The following is a 14,974-nucleotide window of genomic DNA, read 5'->3' as shown; positions in this document are numbered from 1 at the left end:
CAGGTTTCGAGGGGGTCACTACCGAAATATGCCTTATACAACACGTGCAGACAAAGACAAACAGCATGCATGCAAGACAAGACAGAGTACTTGGTGAAGTTTCATGGACGAGAGGACAGTGTCTAAAACACGAATGTCGCTCGCAACAGGCAGATGTCCACGGATTTGAACTCCCAGCTCGAACCACGCCATGTGGCGAAATGGAGCTCGTCCTCCCTTTGCCCCTTCATGATCATAGTGATGACCACAGCAGTGGTTTTTATACTTTTCCTTGTTAAATAAGATTCGGTTTAGGTGATCACCTAATCAGTACCTCACTAAGTAGAATGAGGTGTGCCTGTGTTGGAATTCAACAGATACTGGAATGGAATAGCTGCCATACATGGAGAGATGCTGATTTAAAAAATTTTTTTGAGTGGTCTCTTATTTTTTTCCAGAGATATATATATATATATATATATATATATATATATATATATATATATATATATATATATATATATATATATATATATATATATATATATATATATATATATATATGTGTTGTTCTTCTTTCGGCTGCTCCCGTTAGGGGTCGCCACAGCGGATTATCCATTATGATCCGCATACTGATTTGGCACAGGTTTTACGTCGGATGCCCTCCCTGAAGCAACCCTGGTCGCCTCTTACGACAACAGGGATAAGGATTGGGTTTCGCCATGATTCCGGCCTGCCCTTCACCCTCTCATCGCGCGGTCCAGCGCAGAGCTCCCGTCCTCAAGCGATCCTCTAACCCAAGCCTCCGAGTAGCCGGATTACAGGTGCATGCCACTACGCCCGGATATATATATATATATATATATATATATATATATATATATATATATATATATATATATATATATATATATATATATACACGCATTTCCATGTTGCCTTGCCAGACTTGATCATGGACTCTTTGAGTGAGTGGTACATCAGAGATGTGGTGGTACACATTTGGCACTTGTTGCAATATTTTCACAAAAGAGTCTGTACCAAAGGGCGTCGATATCTTCTCTTGCATTGCCATGATACAGACAAACTTACGCTTTTTCACCTGCTATGACAATCTCTTCTCTCGTTGACTTTTTGGAAAATATCTCCGTGCACTGTTGGAAGGCCTTGTTGTTACTTCTCTTTTTCAATACCACAGCTTTACCTCACCCATATAAGCAAGATGTTGCGTCACATCCCAGTATGGCATGCATGAAGAGTACAAACCTACAACCCTCAGTGCCTAGAATTTCCTCGATTTGCTCGATGTCGTAATTCTGACATTCCTGTACCTTTCTTTGGTTCTGGCCTGAAATAAGCATTGAAGTTGCCCAAATGTGCATTGTAACACAGAAGCACAAGGAGATTGCTATCATCACCCATGAGCACAGTTGACAGTTTAGCTGATGCCTGGATTGCAGTTTGCGCAAAAAGGAGATCTTCATCTTGTGTTGCTTGTTGTGTTTGGATACTGGAACGTTCCATTGTGAAATAAAGTGCTGCATTGTATCTTTGCTTGTTAATCTTGTTTGACAAAAACTCTTCTATTTTCATTTTCAATGTCATGTCGTTATCCGAGTATACTGTTATTCCTGTGACATCAACTGTGCGACGTCTATGAGCGATGTCCTTTGTGGAAGGTGCAGCTGAATAACCACTCTGCACTGGTTGTACTTCTTCGTGACATAAGTAACATATATGTTATGTCGCTGTCCATACGTTCGTCATACTCGCCATGGCAGACGGTAAAGTAGTGCCCCACCATCTACTACATACTGAACAACACCTTCGGTTATGTTATGGAGAAGGGATTGTTAACTTGCAAACAAAATAGAGCATCGACAAATATCGATTTGTTAGATAACAGCATAACATCAGGTGCTTCAAATAATGCCTTAAGCTAGTAGGTAGCTGGAAATCTCATGCTTGAGGAGCAAAGGTAATTCATCACTCCATTCCTCTGAAGCTATTAGCATTTTAAAACAGCAACAATGGATCGAAATGAACCACATGACCCTCAATTTTTATCGAAGATGTTGACCTCAATGGAACGAATGGAACCGCGTGATCTTTCTTCTTCAATACCTTGACACTTTTTGGCCCGTCATGGACTGAAGTATTTCGATACCAATTTTTTTTAGCCCGATCAACATTCACGTATTTATCTGCAGTTACACGAGCGTCAATACTATGAAGGCTGGGGCCTTCTTCGAATGCGTTTCGACTTTTGAGGAATTCAAGAATTTGGTGGGTATCATGTGTATCCTGAACTCGCCATGCTTCAGTTAAATATTTGTGTTGATCGCTAATGGAACAATAAACACCTGTGAGAGTCTGCATCGCATTGTTCATTTCAACACGCAAATGGCATCGACAGCAGTCACACAAGGCGGTGCGTCTCCGTCATGCCATTGTCCCGTGTTACTCCTCCAGTGGTCTTGATACGTCTCATAAGTACCTGTTCAATCACAAGATCTGTTGACAAGCCAGCCCAAAACCTGTCGCTTCGCTGAATGACGTGAAAACCACTCCGAAAGCAGCCATCAACTTTGGGATATTGGGTTTGTAGTGGTTTCATGTTCTCCACGTGCAGACAAGCAAATTTGGCATAGAGGCTGTGCCCAGATGCAGCAAAAGATGGCAGCATTTCTGTGATAGCATGATGATGTAATCTGCAATTGCCTGTGCATTTAGCTTTGATAAATTGACGTAGAATATCAATCATATCCATAAACTGTAAGCACAACAAAACTGTACAACAGTGACTCATGGATGCCTTGACCTGCTCTAATTTCTGGCATATATTTCCAAGACCTCGAATTAACCGTGTGGCTCAATGCATGACGACTCATCTACTAATGTATCAAGAAAATCGGATGCTCCAACAATATTGTTAGTTCCACCAAATCCACAGCCAGGTAAAGGTATTTTAAATGCAATCAATGTGTTGAAGGCTGCATCAACAAGAGTGTCCACAGATTGCTCTGGAAATTGCTTGCCACTGAGCATGCTTTGTACTGTGTGTTCAGCATATGCTACCTGAAGCACTTCCGACAAAACAGATGCTACCATCAAGTGGACAATGCAACGAGTTTGATGAATGACACGATGGTGTTTATGTTTATTAACAAGCACAATCATTTTGCTTGTACTTCGCTTGAATATTGTGACGTCCACGGGACTTGAACAGTCCCGCCAACGTAGAATGAGCCGAAACGATGGAGGCGGTTTATTTATTTATAACCCAAACATGGCGGTTCTAATCGCTCTACCGCAAACGGGACGAGGAAGGTGGCACGAGTCGCTTTTCACTGAGTTGATGATGTTTATTTGTTTTTATTATTACCAGAAATAACAAGACTCGGCAAGAAGAGGGATCCGGGGCGATTCGACGGGATGGTGTGGGATCGGGCGTGGGGAAAAACACAGACAATTCCAATGAATATACAGTTCTCAATCCCTCTAAGGCGCCAAGCACACACACACACACACACACACACACACACACACACACACACACACACACACACACACACACACACACACACACACACACACACACACAAAACGTAGCTATCTCTGGTGGTCAGGCTGGACCGTGGTGTGGACGCAACTGTCCCTGGATCGGCGCCGGACGAGCCGGCCTTGCTCTCGCCAGGGTGGGCAGGAGAAACCGTGGTGCTGTCGACCTCCTGGTCTTGGCCCTAGTCCGCCCACAGCCGCCAGGGAACCAGCTCCCGCGCCAAGCCGCGAGCAGGAGAGGGAGGCAGGTCCGCCCGCTGCCCGACCCCGTACTCCGAGTCAGCAGAACCCCAGAGCCAACCGAGGCGAGGCACGAGGCTCGGCAAGGCTCCCAGACACGATCAAGAGCACGATCGACTCAGCCCAGCAACCAGGACGCTCTCTGCTGCCACAGGTTCCACACCAAAAATACACGATCGTTCTGGTTGTAATCTTCTTCTTCTTCCTTTTCGACCCCGAACAGAACCTTTTTATCCTTCGTCCTCGTCACTCCCAATCGAGCCGTTTATTGGCCCACCGCCATCGCCTTCCGCCAATCGTGATCACGGGGCGGAGCCATCCGCTGCACTGTCCTGTGACGTCACGGCCAGTCTCCAGAGAATACCAAAAGGGGGTTTACGCAGACACACTTACCCTATCCCGTGTCCCTATCTAATTACGTGACATTTATCATTTCCCCCTTGAAGAAATGAATATTTACTAGACAACTTATCACCACTGAATCGCTACTTATTACATTGAGATCCTGGTAAACTCGAACAGCATGGCATACCTAATTAAACATCCTAATTACCCTTTGAATGCATACCCCCCCCTCAAACGTAACAATATTGTTGTATGTTAAACTAGAATGGCACTCGGTAGAGTGCATATGCCCGTCAGGCTCAACAGTTTGTTTTGTATCCCACTGATAGGCCAGATCCAGATCTTCACCAAAATCAAAACAATTCGTTCTTATCATGCGCTCAACTTGTTTACCAAGTTTAGTTGGAATTCGTCTACAACTTTTTGCGATATCATGCTATATATCATTTTCAGCCTTATCTCTCAATGGTGAAGAATCACTTAAAAATTATAGTATCCGGATCTGGATCTTTACCAAAATCTAATCAATTCATCCTTGTCACACACCCAACATGTCCACAACGTTTTGTGAGAATTTGATGAGAATTGCATTTTGCAAATTGAAAACAAAATCATCATGTTTTTTTTGGTGACACAAGTGTGCGTATTCATAAAATTTACACCGGATTGCTCGCGGTAAACAAAATTTTTCTGCAATAAATTTGTTTACAAATACTGACTCAATAAACTGTAATACTAGACTGTGACATATAAAGTGATGTTGTTCAACCCCTGTCAGCGAAGCGACAGTTCAATGCTAGTTGTAATTAAAAAGAAAGAAAGTTTATTCAATTGTCTGGGTTCCGATTGTTTTTTGTGGTCACCCTGTATGTGGAAGCAAGAAAAATCAGCATTTTTTTTTTTACCATTAATCATGAACAACCCTCGTGAGTACAAGGTGTCCGAATGAAGGCAAGATAAACATTTTTGAAAAATGAAATTATGAAACACGTAGCCCTTAATAATGTTTGGCAAATTAAATTACCAGCCAGAGAACAAGTTCTTGTCACATTCTGCACTACCTAATGATGGAGGACTTCATTATTGATGTCATTGCATTTACCAGCCATCTGTAACATCACATTATAGAGTGGCTGGCTTAAGAACTTAGGATCTTGAGTTCAAGCCCCTGTCCCACCATTGAATCAACACCAGGTGGGTTGACAGCCTGCCATCCTTCCGAGGTTGGTGAAATGAGTACGTGGGTCATTTCACCTCAAATCACCCAGAAAAAAAAATTTGTAACCCGACCCCCTCAGATGTGGCTAATTTTTTGCATGTATGTTACATATGATAGTCTATGTTCACATACAAAATTTTAGCTAAATCTGACTAGGGGTTGATGAGATATGACCTTGAGAACTTTTGACCTTTTCGACTAATGTCGCGTTTCCAACAAAATTCAAATCCTCATATCTCAGCAACCCCTTGCCCTATCTCGATTATTTTGGTGTCGTTGGAAAGGTAATTGTCCATAGAATGCAAATCCAGCATCGGTTCGTCGATCTAATTAAGTTAGGGGTGGATGATTTTTGGACATGACATTTGACCTTGACCTTGAAGACCTCCTGACCATGACCTGGCCTTGCATGAAAATGAAAGTTCATACTGTCTACTATAACATATCAAAAAACTGGAGCGGTAGTATTTTTTGTTCTCGAGATATTTTTGGCCAAAGTTCAAAGGCCGTAAAAATGCAACCAAATCATGACGTCATGACATGCCCAGGCTTGTTAGTTTACAGTCAATATTAGCTAGATTACGTTCAAACATGAATGGACTTGTCCAGGCCTGTTTCGCAGTGCTGCTGACGAAGAACAAGGCAAAACTGCATCGAGTTTTTTGTCATACTAGAATACATCGTTCAGAAGATTTTACACACAAGTTCAATAAATTCCATCAGGGATTTTTTTTTTCTCGAGAACAAAAACCTTAAAACGTAGGAATTCGTCTGCAAAAAAGACGAATTCGTACGTAAAATCCAACTTTTTTAAATACTGAGAAAACAACAAAAAAGTCCAGACCTGCATTGATGAATCTGCCTTGCCAAAGTTCAAGGCATCGCAACCAAATACAGAAATCGCAACCAAAACATGACACCATAACCTCAAGAATAATTGCTACTGAAATAAATGAAAAAAATCATACATTTTTTGATTCAGTAGTTCATTTTGTCAAGACAAAATATTATCACTACAACAAGCAAATTAAAATATGAATATAACACAGAATCATACAAAAAATTCATGAATACAATTTTATCCAAGATAGATAAGTTTAGTCTCAATTATTAATTTTCGTTTTGCTAAAAAGTTTGCTAAATAATCGTTTTCTCTAGGGGAAGGAAACCATGTTCAAGTCACAAGATATAGATAAATCTTAACGGGTTTGCCACTTTCTACATAAACTGGTTATTTTAGCACTATCTTGGTCACTAATTTTATGACGAATTCTTATTCCAGAACCGACAACTAATGGTGGATCGGTCACACACAGAATGTCTGAATATTCAATCCAACATCTGTCCAGATCCAGTGGTCAATTGAGATATTTAGTGGGACCGTGGGGATGCATGAAATTGATGTAATAGTCACCATACTCATCAGAAATATCCTCTGCAAGTCCAATCCATGGATTTTCGTCATAGATAGCACAAACATAGTTTTGCTTATTGATTTCAAACTCTAGTCCTGATTCATCATCCACCTCATCAGTTTCGCCATCGACTCAAGCCGCACATACAGTTTTGGGTTCTTCTTCTTCTTGTTTGCTCAGTTTGAATGCTTTTATACTCGATTTTGATAATGGAACAAACCGATGAAATTTTTGAGTACCGGCGATTGTCTTCGCATTTTCCAGTCTTTCTTTCAATTTCAGTTCGTAATCCTCAACAATACCAGGTTGTACATTGATGAAGTGAATTCCTGGAATATTTTCCGTGCAAAATTTCATGATAGCATCGGAAGTTAAGGTCGCATCTGCGTATGGGCGTTGGAGGCTGGCTTTTGTTAATAACTTCTTTACAGGTCCGCCTAATCTGTCACATGCACTTTTGCCATGTGAAGTGGCAAAAAAGTTCCACTCAGCATTGATTCCAAAGTCCTCCAAATGAAAGCACAGGTTCAAAAAATTATACTTATTTTTATATTGTCCCGCACATCCATCAAATGTCTATGTACGTCATTATTTGGTTGCATTTTTACGACCTTTGAACTTTGGCCGAAAATATCTTGAGAACAAAAACTACTACCCCTCCAGTTTTTTGATATGTTATAGTAGACAGTATGAACTTTCATTTTCATGCAAGGCCAGGTCAATGTCACAAGGTCTTCAAGGTCAAGGTCAAATGTCATGTCCAAAAATCATCCACCCCTAACTTAACTAGATCGACGAACCGATGCTGGATTTGCATTCTATGGACAATTACCTTTCCAACGACATCAAAATAATCGAGATAGGGCAAGGGGTTGCTGAGATATGAGGATTTGAATTTTGGTGGAAACGCGACATTAGTCGAAAAGGTCAAAAGTTCTCAAGGTCATATCTCGTCAACCCCTAGTCCGATTTAGCTAAAATTTTGTATGTCAACATAGACTATCATATGTAACATACATGCAAAAAATTAGCCAAATCTAAGGGGGTCAGGTTACAACCCTTGGGTGAACAGGTAGAATGACCCACCAGCGTGTTTGGTAACAGGGGGGCAACTGCATCAGCGGCATAGCCGTGCTCCCAGTTAATGATGCAGCCAAGCAGTCACAGGCTGCGTACGAATAAATCAATAAATATCATAGTACATCTCTACAGGACATCATCATAGTTGTGTTGTTCAAATCAGGTCAGGTCAGTCTTTAGGGTCTGCCACTGGTAACATGTAACCCATTGCTCCCTCCCGCATGGTCAGGTTGTTGGCGACTAAACCGACACCCCTCACTGGCTTGCGAGTAGGGAGGATGACTACACCACCATGCCAGGACTAAAAACACCTGGTAAAAAAGGGCGGATGAGCTCCCTTCGGGAGCCAATGGCCAGTCAGTGAGGAGATGGTGTCTCCTAAAAATCACTCATCCAGATTTGACTGGTTTGGAGCAACTCAGGTAGCTGAGAGAGGCAGTGGAACTCTTGATGTGAGGCGGATGAGCTCGTATTAGCCAATGGCAACCATCAAAAGGCAGATGAGCCAGTATTTAGTCAACGGCAAAATTACATCCGACCGTGGGGAAGAGGGTGGGGACATAGTGTCGCTGAAGCCGTGGAAGGCATGTTCCTGATCCGCTGGATGACACGACAGTCCAATTCTTCCCCAACCATTTGTACTATTTTCATGGTCACCTCCACTCATTAATTCCTCTTTTCTCCCACCTATGGAACCAACTTCCACATTCTCTTCAATCTCATTCTTCCCACCAAGTCTTCAAGCCAGCTGTTCAATACCATCTTGGATCGTCCCCAATGCAAAACCATGATCTTTTCTACCCTCGTTAACCTTCTCCTCAATTCCTCCCAATTCCAAATTTCCAATTTTCCCTCCTAAGAGTTTCGTTCTGTATCCATCTTGTCCACCCTATGCAGCCTCTCCTGCCCCTCATGCCTCCCCACACCCATCATTTGGCTAAGTCTGCCTCGACCTTGGCCTTCGACCTTGGTCTGCATTTTTCCCTTATATTTTATTCCCTCCTTTTATTTTCTGAGGTAAATTTGCCTCGCTTGCTGCCCACGTCTCGCTTACCACAGAGTACCACCGTCTACCGTCAGGCTCTCATTTTCTGAGGCAAAATCCCGACGCGCACGTTCGGCTGGACAAACGCTTTTAGTTGCACCACCATCCATCTGCCCAAGGCCAGACATGCGTGACGTCGTACGTTTTGCACCCAGGTGGGCGGGCTATACCGGCGTCTGGCCAAAACCCAGCCCTAACAGCCCCAACAGTACCTAACAGAACAGGAAGGCGGACCACGTGAAGGGTCGGAGCCAGTCAGAATGCCCGGCTCGGACGATGACGTCGGTTTCGGCATGGCTCCTCCCCAAGCTCCGGGCTCTATAAAGACGGAGGGTCCTCCGTGAATTGAAGGAGAAAGGAGGGAATTGAGGAATAGGTGAATGGAAGAGAATGGAGGAGAAATTAATGAGAATGAAGAGGAATTGAAGAAGGATAATGGAGGAGAATTGAAGAGGAATTGAGGAGAGTTGAAGGAATTGTAGAATTGAAGGAGTGAAGTGTGTGTTCCTGCTACTTGTCTCCGACCACGACGTCGACCAAGCGTCCTGCCTATTGCTCCACCCTCGCCCTCTGGTCTCCGCCCTTCTCCACTCAAGCTCCTCCTACAGCCAAGATCTCGACACGTGCGGCTGTGGCCCGAACTACACAAACATTGTCGGGTACTGCACCACGGAGCATCCCTTCCCTCGACACGCTCAGGTACCGAAAAACTATAACCTCAACCCCCTCCCTCCCTGGCTGCAAGAGTCCTTTTCATTGGGGTTTCTTTGTGTGTGTGTGTGTGTGTGTGTGTGTGTGTGTGTGTGTGTGTGTGTGTGTGTGTGTGTGTGTGTGTGTGTGTGTGTGTGTGTGTGTGTGTGTGTGTGTGTCTGAGTGTGCTGGCGCCTGTCTGATAAGTAAGCCTGTAGAAGATCTTTTATTGTTGTTACTGTGAATAATCTCGCGTTAAGTCTGCACTGTGTCTGCTTTGCAAGTTGCTTGTATAATTGCCGTACCCCACATCTCTCTCATCTTTCCCTGCGTTACATACCCAATAAACCTTTATTGTGCCACATGCTTTTCCTCGCTCCTTTTTAATAAATAATTGTTGTAGAAATGTTCCCAGCCCACCTTTGTCTTTTCCCTCATTGGTCCAGCATGGTTCGAGTCTAAGTCTCGCCGGGTCTTTATTCCCAACAGTCTGTTCCTTCTAGCCGGTACGTCCTTGGCAGTGTCGCTCGGCTGCATCAGATCCGGAAAGGTGATCCAATCCGGGAGAGTGATCCGGTTCAGACAAGGTGTACTGAGGACGTGGTTCCCCGGTGGTTAAACCACATGGTTAATTGGGTAACCCAATTCCATAGGCGGGAGGACCCTAGGTCACGGGGTGGAGTTATTGGCGTCCATGGTCGGTTAAGCGACCCGCTGCATCACGGAATTATCCATGAGCGACGGCCTACAATTCCGGGGAGTCTGGTGGGAATCGCCGTAGCTTCCCCCACCTCGTGGTCTTCTCACCCGACCCCGCAACAGTATTATTACATGTCCACCAACTAATGCAACGGTATGAAAACTACAAAAGCCTCCACTACAAAAGCAAAAGTAAAGACAATGAAGCAAAGGTCGAAAATATAAAGGAGAAAGTAAGTTGGCAAACAGGAAAGTTATCCTTTCATATATCATTCACATAAATGAATGGATTAACCACTCAAAATGTATGCAGGCCACAGTGCATTTCAGGTTTCTCTCTTTTGAGTGAATGTATGACAGCAGAGACTTAATAAACCTGCATCATTAGCCGTTGTCTTTGTCCATTACCTTTTATTTGCTGTGCTGACAGGATAACCTAGGGATATGCACAATGGTATCTGAGCTATCTCGCCTGGGTTCGAATCCCGACCCAGCTATAAACTGTCATACAGGTGTTTCACAGGCAGGGTGATTCATCAATGTGTGTGCCGTCCCTCGGATGGACGTTCAACCGGGAGTCCCCTATATCAGCATTCGTTGGTGGACGTTAAAGATCCCACAGTGTCCTTCGCGAAGAGCAGGAAAGCTGTCACCGACACCCTGAACAAATTTTAAATTATTGTTCTAACCTATTGGGGGGCACTGCATCAGTGGCAGAGCTGCACCTCCAGCAATTGAGAAATTATCTTTGCAATGGTGCTGCTCCCGTAGCATTGTACAGCGACCCTGGTCACATGATCAACCCGATATGCATCCAATAAAAGTTGCACATGGCAAAATGCAATGGCCAGTACGTTCACATTGCCACAAAATACTTACTTTATTTATTTGCTTTTTTGAGGAAGTACATCAAATCGAAAGACTATTCAGTGAAACTTCATGCAAACGTCATTTCTATCCTGCAAACAGAATGAAGGCCATAGTGAGGTCTTATCTGAGATCATACCCGCTAAGTGTGTGAATTCTCTCGGTGCTAAACTTCAGGGGTGTAAGTTCATGTCGTAAGACGTGTAAAGCTTCCAGCACAAGCCCATCCTCAAGCAGCTCCAAGTACTTCTGCTCCAACACCAGGAACCGCATGCGCTAAAAACAAATAAGTAAATAAATAAATGAAGAAAGTGAAAAAGTATTCAAATTCTGACTTCCTGTCTTTACTTATTTTGTATTGTCATTAATCAATCAATGTACTTATTATCACTCCTCTAAGTAAGAGCAATAGTGAGCGATAGTACCGGTTTATGGAGATTTTACTCTGGAAGCGACAATCCTTGACGTTTGTACCTTGTTCATGAAAAAAAAAAGTCATTCTGCTGTTTTGTGTCACTGTGTGTACTGCAATGAGCATGCTTCATGTGAGCATGAACAACCCTTGTTCATGTAACCTTTTGCAAATCCAAGTAACCCCAACATTTCCCCTCAGGTGGATGGGTGGTGGTCCACGATACTGATCGGTATTGCTTTGTTCCATCTCTCCGACTGACAGTTAAAGCTCCTCCACCTGCTTCTGCAAACACCTGCTTCTGCAAACACCTGCTTTGCTTATTGCGTCAATTCATGCTCACCTGCAGATCTCCTGCCCATCATCCAGACAGTGATACACGAAGGTTTTCTGGGAGATAATTGCTAGTAAGTAAACACACATGCACTGGGAAGCTAGGATTGTCCTGCTAGTCTTGCCACAAACAAGTGTCTGTCATTAGACAAGTCAGAGCCCATTGGCTGATAAAGTTTCTTCCAGACCTCCTCTTACCCCACACCCCCTGTCTTTACTCCCCACCCCCCGCGAGACCAGATGGTATCTGGGCAACTGCATTTCCCCTTTGTTGTTTTGCACAAAAGCTAACAAAAGCCTTTGTTACTGGATAAAAAGTCCAACAGACCTTTTGCAGATTAAAAAAAATACAGAAAGACCAATGACAAACAAGAGTATACATGCAGAAGCAAACATTTTGTACAAAAGAGTAAGTCTGACAACAAATGCAATGTCAATACATGAGAAATGGACTTGAACAAAAGCAAGGCTTGATGTACTGTGGTCTATCACTTTTAAAGGACAAAGCATTGCACTATTTGCACTGACAAGAGGGAGAATGCCAGCAGATTGCTAAGCAACGGAAAAACAATGGGGCAATAAATAATAAACGGATCACTCTTGCAGGACGTCAGGACTTGAGCTCGGCGTCGGAAAGAGCAGCAGCTAGAATTTGGGGCTAAAAGGACCATGTGATCTCATCGTACCACATCTTCAAGCCACCGAGCGCCGTGACGGATCTTTTTTGAAGAATCGTGCCGTGTGGAACTAGACTGCAAGCCCATTGCAATTTTGGGCACGGTGTCCATGTGTACTGTTTACATGTGTTTTGGTGTCAGGACAACACAATGGAAGCACAATTCTGGTCGCAGTACCAATTAGGACATCCTGATGTCTCACCAGTCCACTCAAAAGCTTTAAAAAAAACAAACAAACCCGAACAACGGTGTAAATGCAGAAATGAATCCGAAGCATAATACACCTTTGCAGTCGGTGTGAAATTTTGACCATGTTTTTCATCTTAGATCATTACATGAGAGAAATGCACCATCAAGTGGCATACACAACTCCAATGAATGTCCCGGGAAGTTATGTGGAGGTAGCCATCGAGCATTCGGATTAAAAGCGAGAAATAAACACATCGTGTACATACGTCAACAATTAGGAAAATAGAAAACGTTTCATCTTCGGAAGCTTACCAGAGTGCCCCGAGTCACCTTCACAAGGGATTTAAGCTCGTTGACGTCTGCTTCTGCCTGAGAACAAATCGCAATTCGGTATACAAAACTTCCCGCTGATTTATAACAATTGAATTACAATAGCAAACCATTCAGACAGGATCAAGTGTAAAAGGACGACAACTGTTGATAGCGAAGGAAGCCAGCTATCGATTTGCCGAAAGCCGCTTGCAATTTTACCTTCTCCCACTCTCCCTCCATCACGTGACTGCGGAACCTGGCTGCTGTCGGGTGCTCCAGCCGGCAACCAGCTTCTTGCATTAGAAGTTCCACTGTGTGGCTGTGAAAAGAGGTTGGGGGGGGGGTGCAGAGAGGACATGCACAAACACAGTATAATGACTCCAATGATGATATTTATTGCAAATAAAGGCAGGAATGTGACAAAGCTAATTCATCAGCTGTTTTGGGAATTTTGTATTTCCTCAAAACAAGCAGCATTCATTTATTTTACTAAGTTTAAAGGTTCAGGAAATGGGCGATGGCAGGGGTGGCCTAGAGGTACGCACACTCGCCTCTACACTGTCTAGCCTGCATTTGAATCTTGAACAACCTATAAACTGTTATCCTGTTGTTTCTCAAGGAGGGCGAGGCATCAATTTCAATAAGAAATGACTGCTGGGAAGACAATGGCAAGCTACCTAGCATATCCTTTGCCCAATAATTTCTTTGGCAGCACTGACGCTCTGTAATTAGCATATGGTACTCTTTTAGAACTGCAGATCCTGAATATATATATATTTTAGCACCGGTCATACAGTCGGTGGTTTTTGAGACTTATGGGGTCAACAGAGTATTATAAAGTGTTGGTACCCAATTCGTCAGGATTTTACATTTACCAGCCATTAACAATTACCAGAATGAGACCCAATCAGATTGCTTTCTGCTTCAAAGTTTGCTGCAGCCTGGCAGGATTGCATTCTGGTCAGCTCGGTAGGAAGGGGCCGATCGATTAATTATGGTACAACACGACAGAATGAATCCGTTTTCATCAAAGGTAACACATTTCATTTCCAAAAGGTTGATGGTGATTCAATACCTGTAGGAAATGGGCCAAAGTATACTGTCGTGGCCAAAAATATTGGCATCCTTGCACTTTTTTCAAATAAGTCACAATTTCATCCAAAAATAAGTTTAAATTGACAAAAGTATTTGGTCTCCACAATTCTTTGTTTCACTGTTAAAATGACAGAACCTTTGTTTTTGATTCAGAGCAATATATCCTTTTAAATCAGAAAATAAAAAGAAATGGCAATGAAAAAATTATTGACATGCTCGACTTAATATTTGGTATCACAGCCTTTGGATAGAATAACTTCAGTCAAGCGCTTCCTAGATCCATGAATGAGCTTCCTACACCTCTCGACTGACAGTTTGACCCACTCTTCTTGTGCAAACTGCTACAGTTCTCCCAGATTTGAAGGGTGCCTTCTCCCAACTGCTGTTTTTAGATCTCCCCACAGGTATTCAATGGGATGTCCATCTGGACTCATTGCTGGCCACTCCAGCACAGTCCAGCGTTTTGTCTTGAACCATTCCTAGGTGCTTTTTGAAGTGGTTTTGTGGTCATTGTCCTGCTGCAAGACCCATGACCTTCGACAGAGACCCAGCTTTCTAACACTGGGTTGAACACTGTGCTCCAAAATGCCTCCTTGGTAATCTGATTTCATGATGCCGTGCACACATTCAAGGCACCCAGTACCAGAGGCAGCACAGCAACCCCAACACATCACTGAACCTCCATGTTTAACTGTAGGGAAGGTGTTCATTCCTTTGAAGGCTTCATTTTGCTTTCTGTAAACATAGAGATGATGTGCATTCCCCAAAAAGCTCTAATTTGGTCTCATCTGTCCACAGAACATTCTCACAGAAGGA

General features: G+C 43.2%; 1 protein-coding gene across 7 annotated transcripts in view; it reads right to left on the bottom strand.

Moving 5' to 3' along the window:
• The window catches only part of LOC147013898 (WD repeat-containing protein 26-like), a 56,326-nt gene that overhangs the window by 21,122 nt on the left and 20,230 nt on the right, over positions 1-14,974 (bottom strand). For all 7 annotated transcript variants that reach the window (XR_015050558.1, XM_085851232.1, XM_085851229.1 and 4 more), the window contains exons 2-4: positions 13,283-13,382; positions 13,064-13,120; positions 11,280-11,416 (exon numbers count right to left, since the gene is read on the bottom strand). Coding sequence is in view for 6 of the 7 variants with exons in the window: in XM_085851229.1 (XP_085707355.1) it covers positions 11,280-11,416; positions 13,064-13,120; positions 13,283-13,382 (294 nt within the window). In the remaining variant the exon portion in view is untranslated. The remainder of the gene's footprint in view (positions 1-11,279; positions 11,417-13,063; positions 13,121-13,282; positions 13,383-14,974) is intronic.

This window comes from Eptatretus burgeri, chromosome 13, assembly GCF_056783735.1.
Source record: "Eptatretus burgeri isolate ZD-2024b chromosome 13, Ebu_testis_v1, whole genome shotgun sequence".
NCBI classification, from domain to species: Eukaryota; Metazoa; Chordata; class Myxini; order Myxiniformes; family Myxinidae; genus Eptatretus; species Eptatretus burgeri.
Note: the sequence above shows the minus strand (reverse complement) of the source record. Positions and strands in the feature narration are given on the sequence as shown.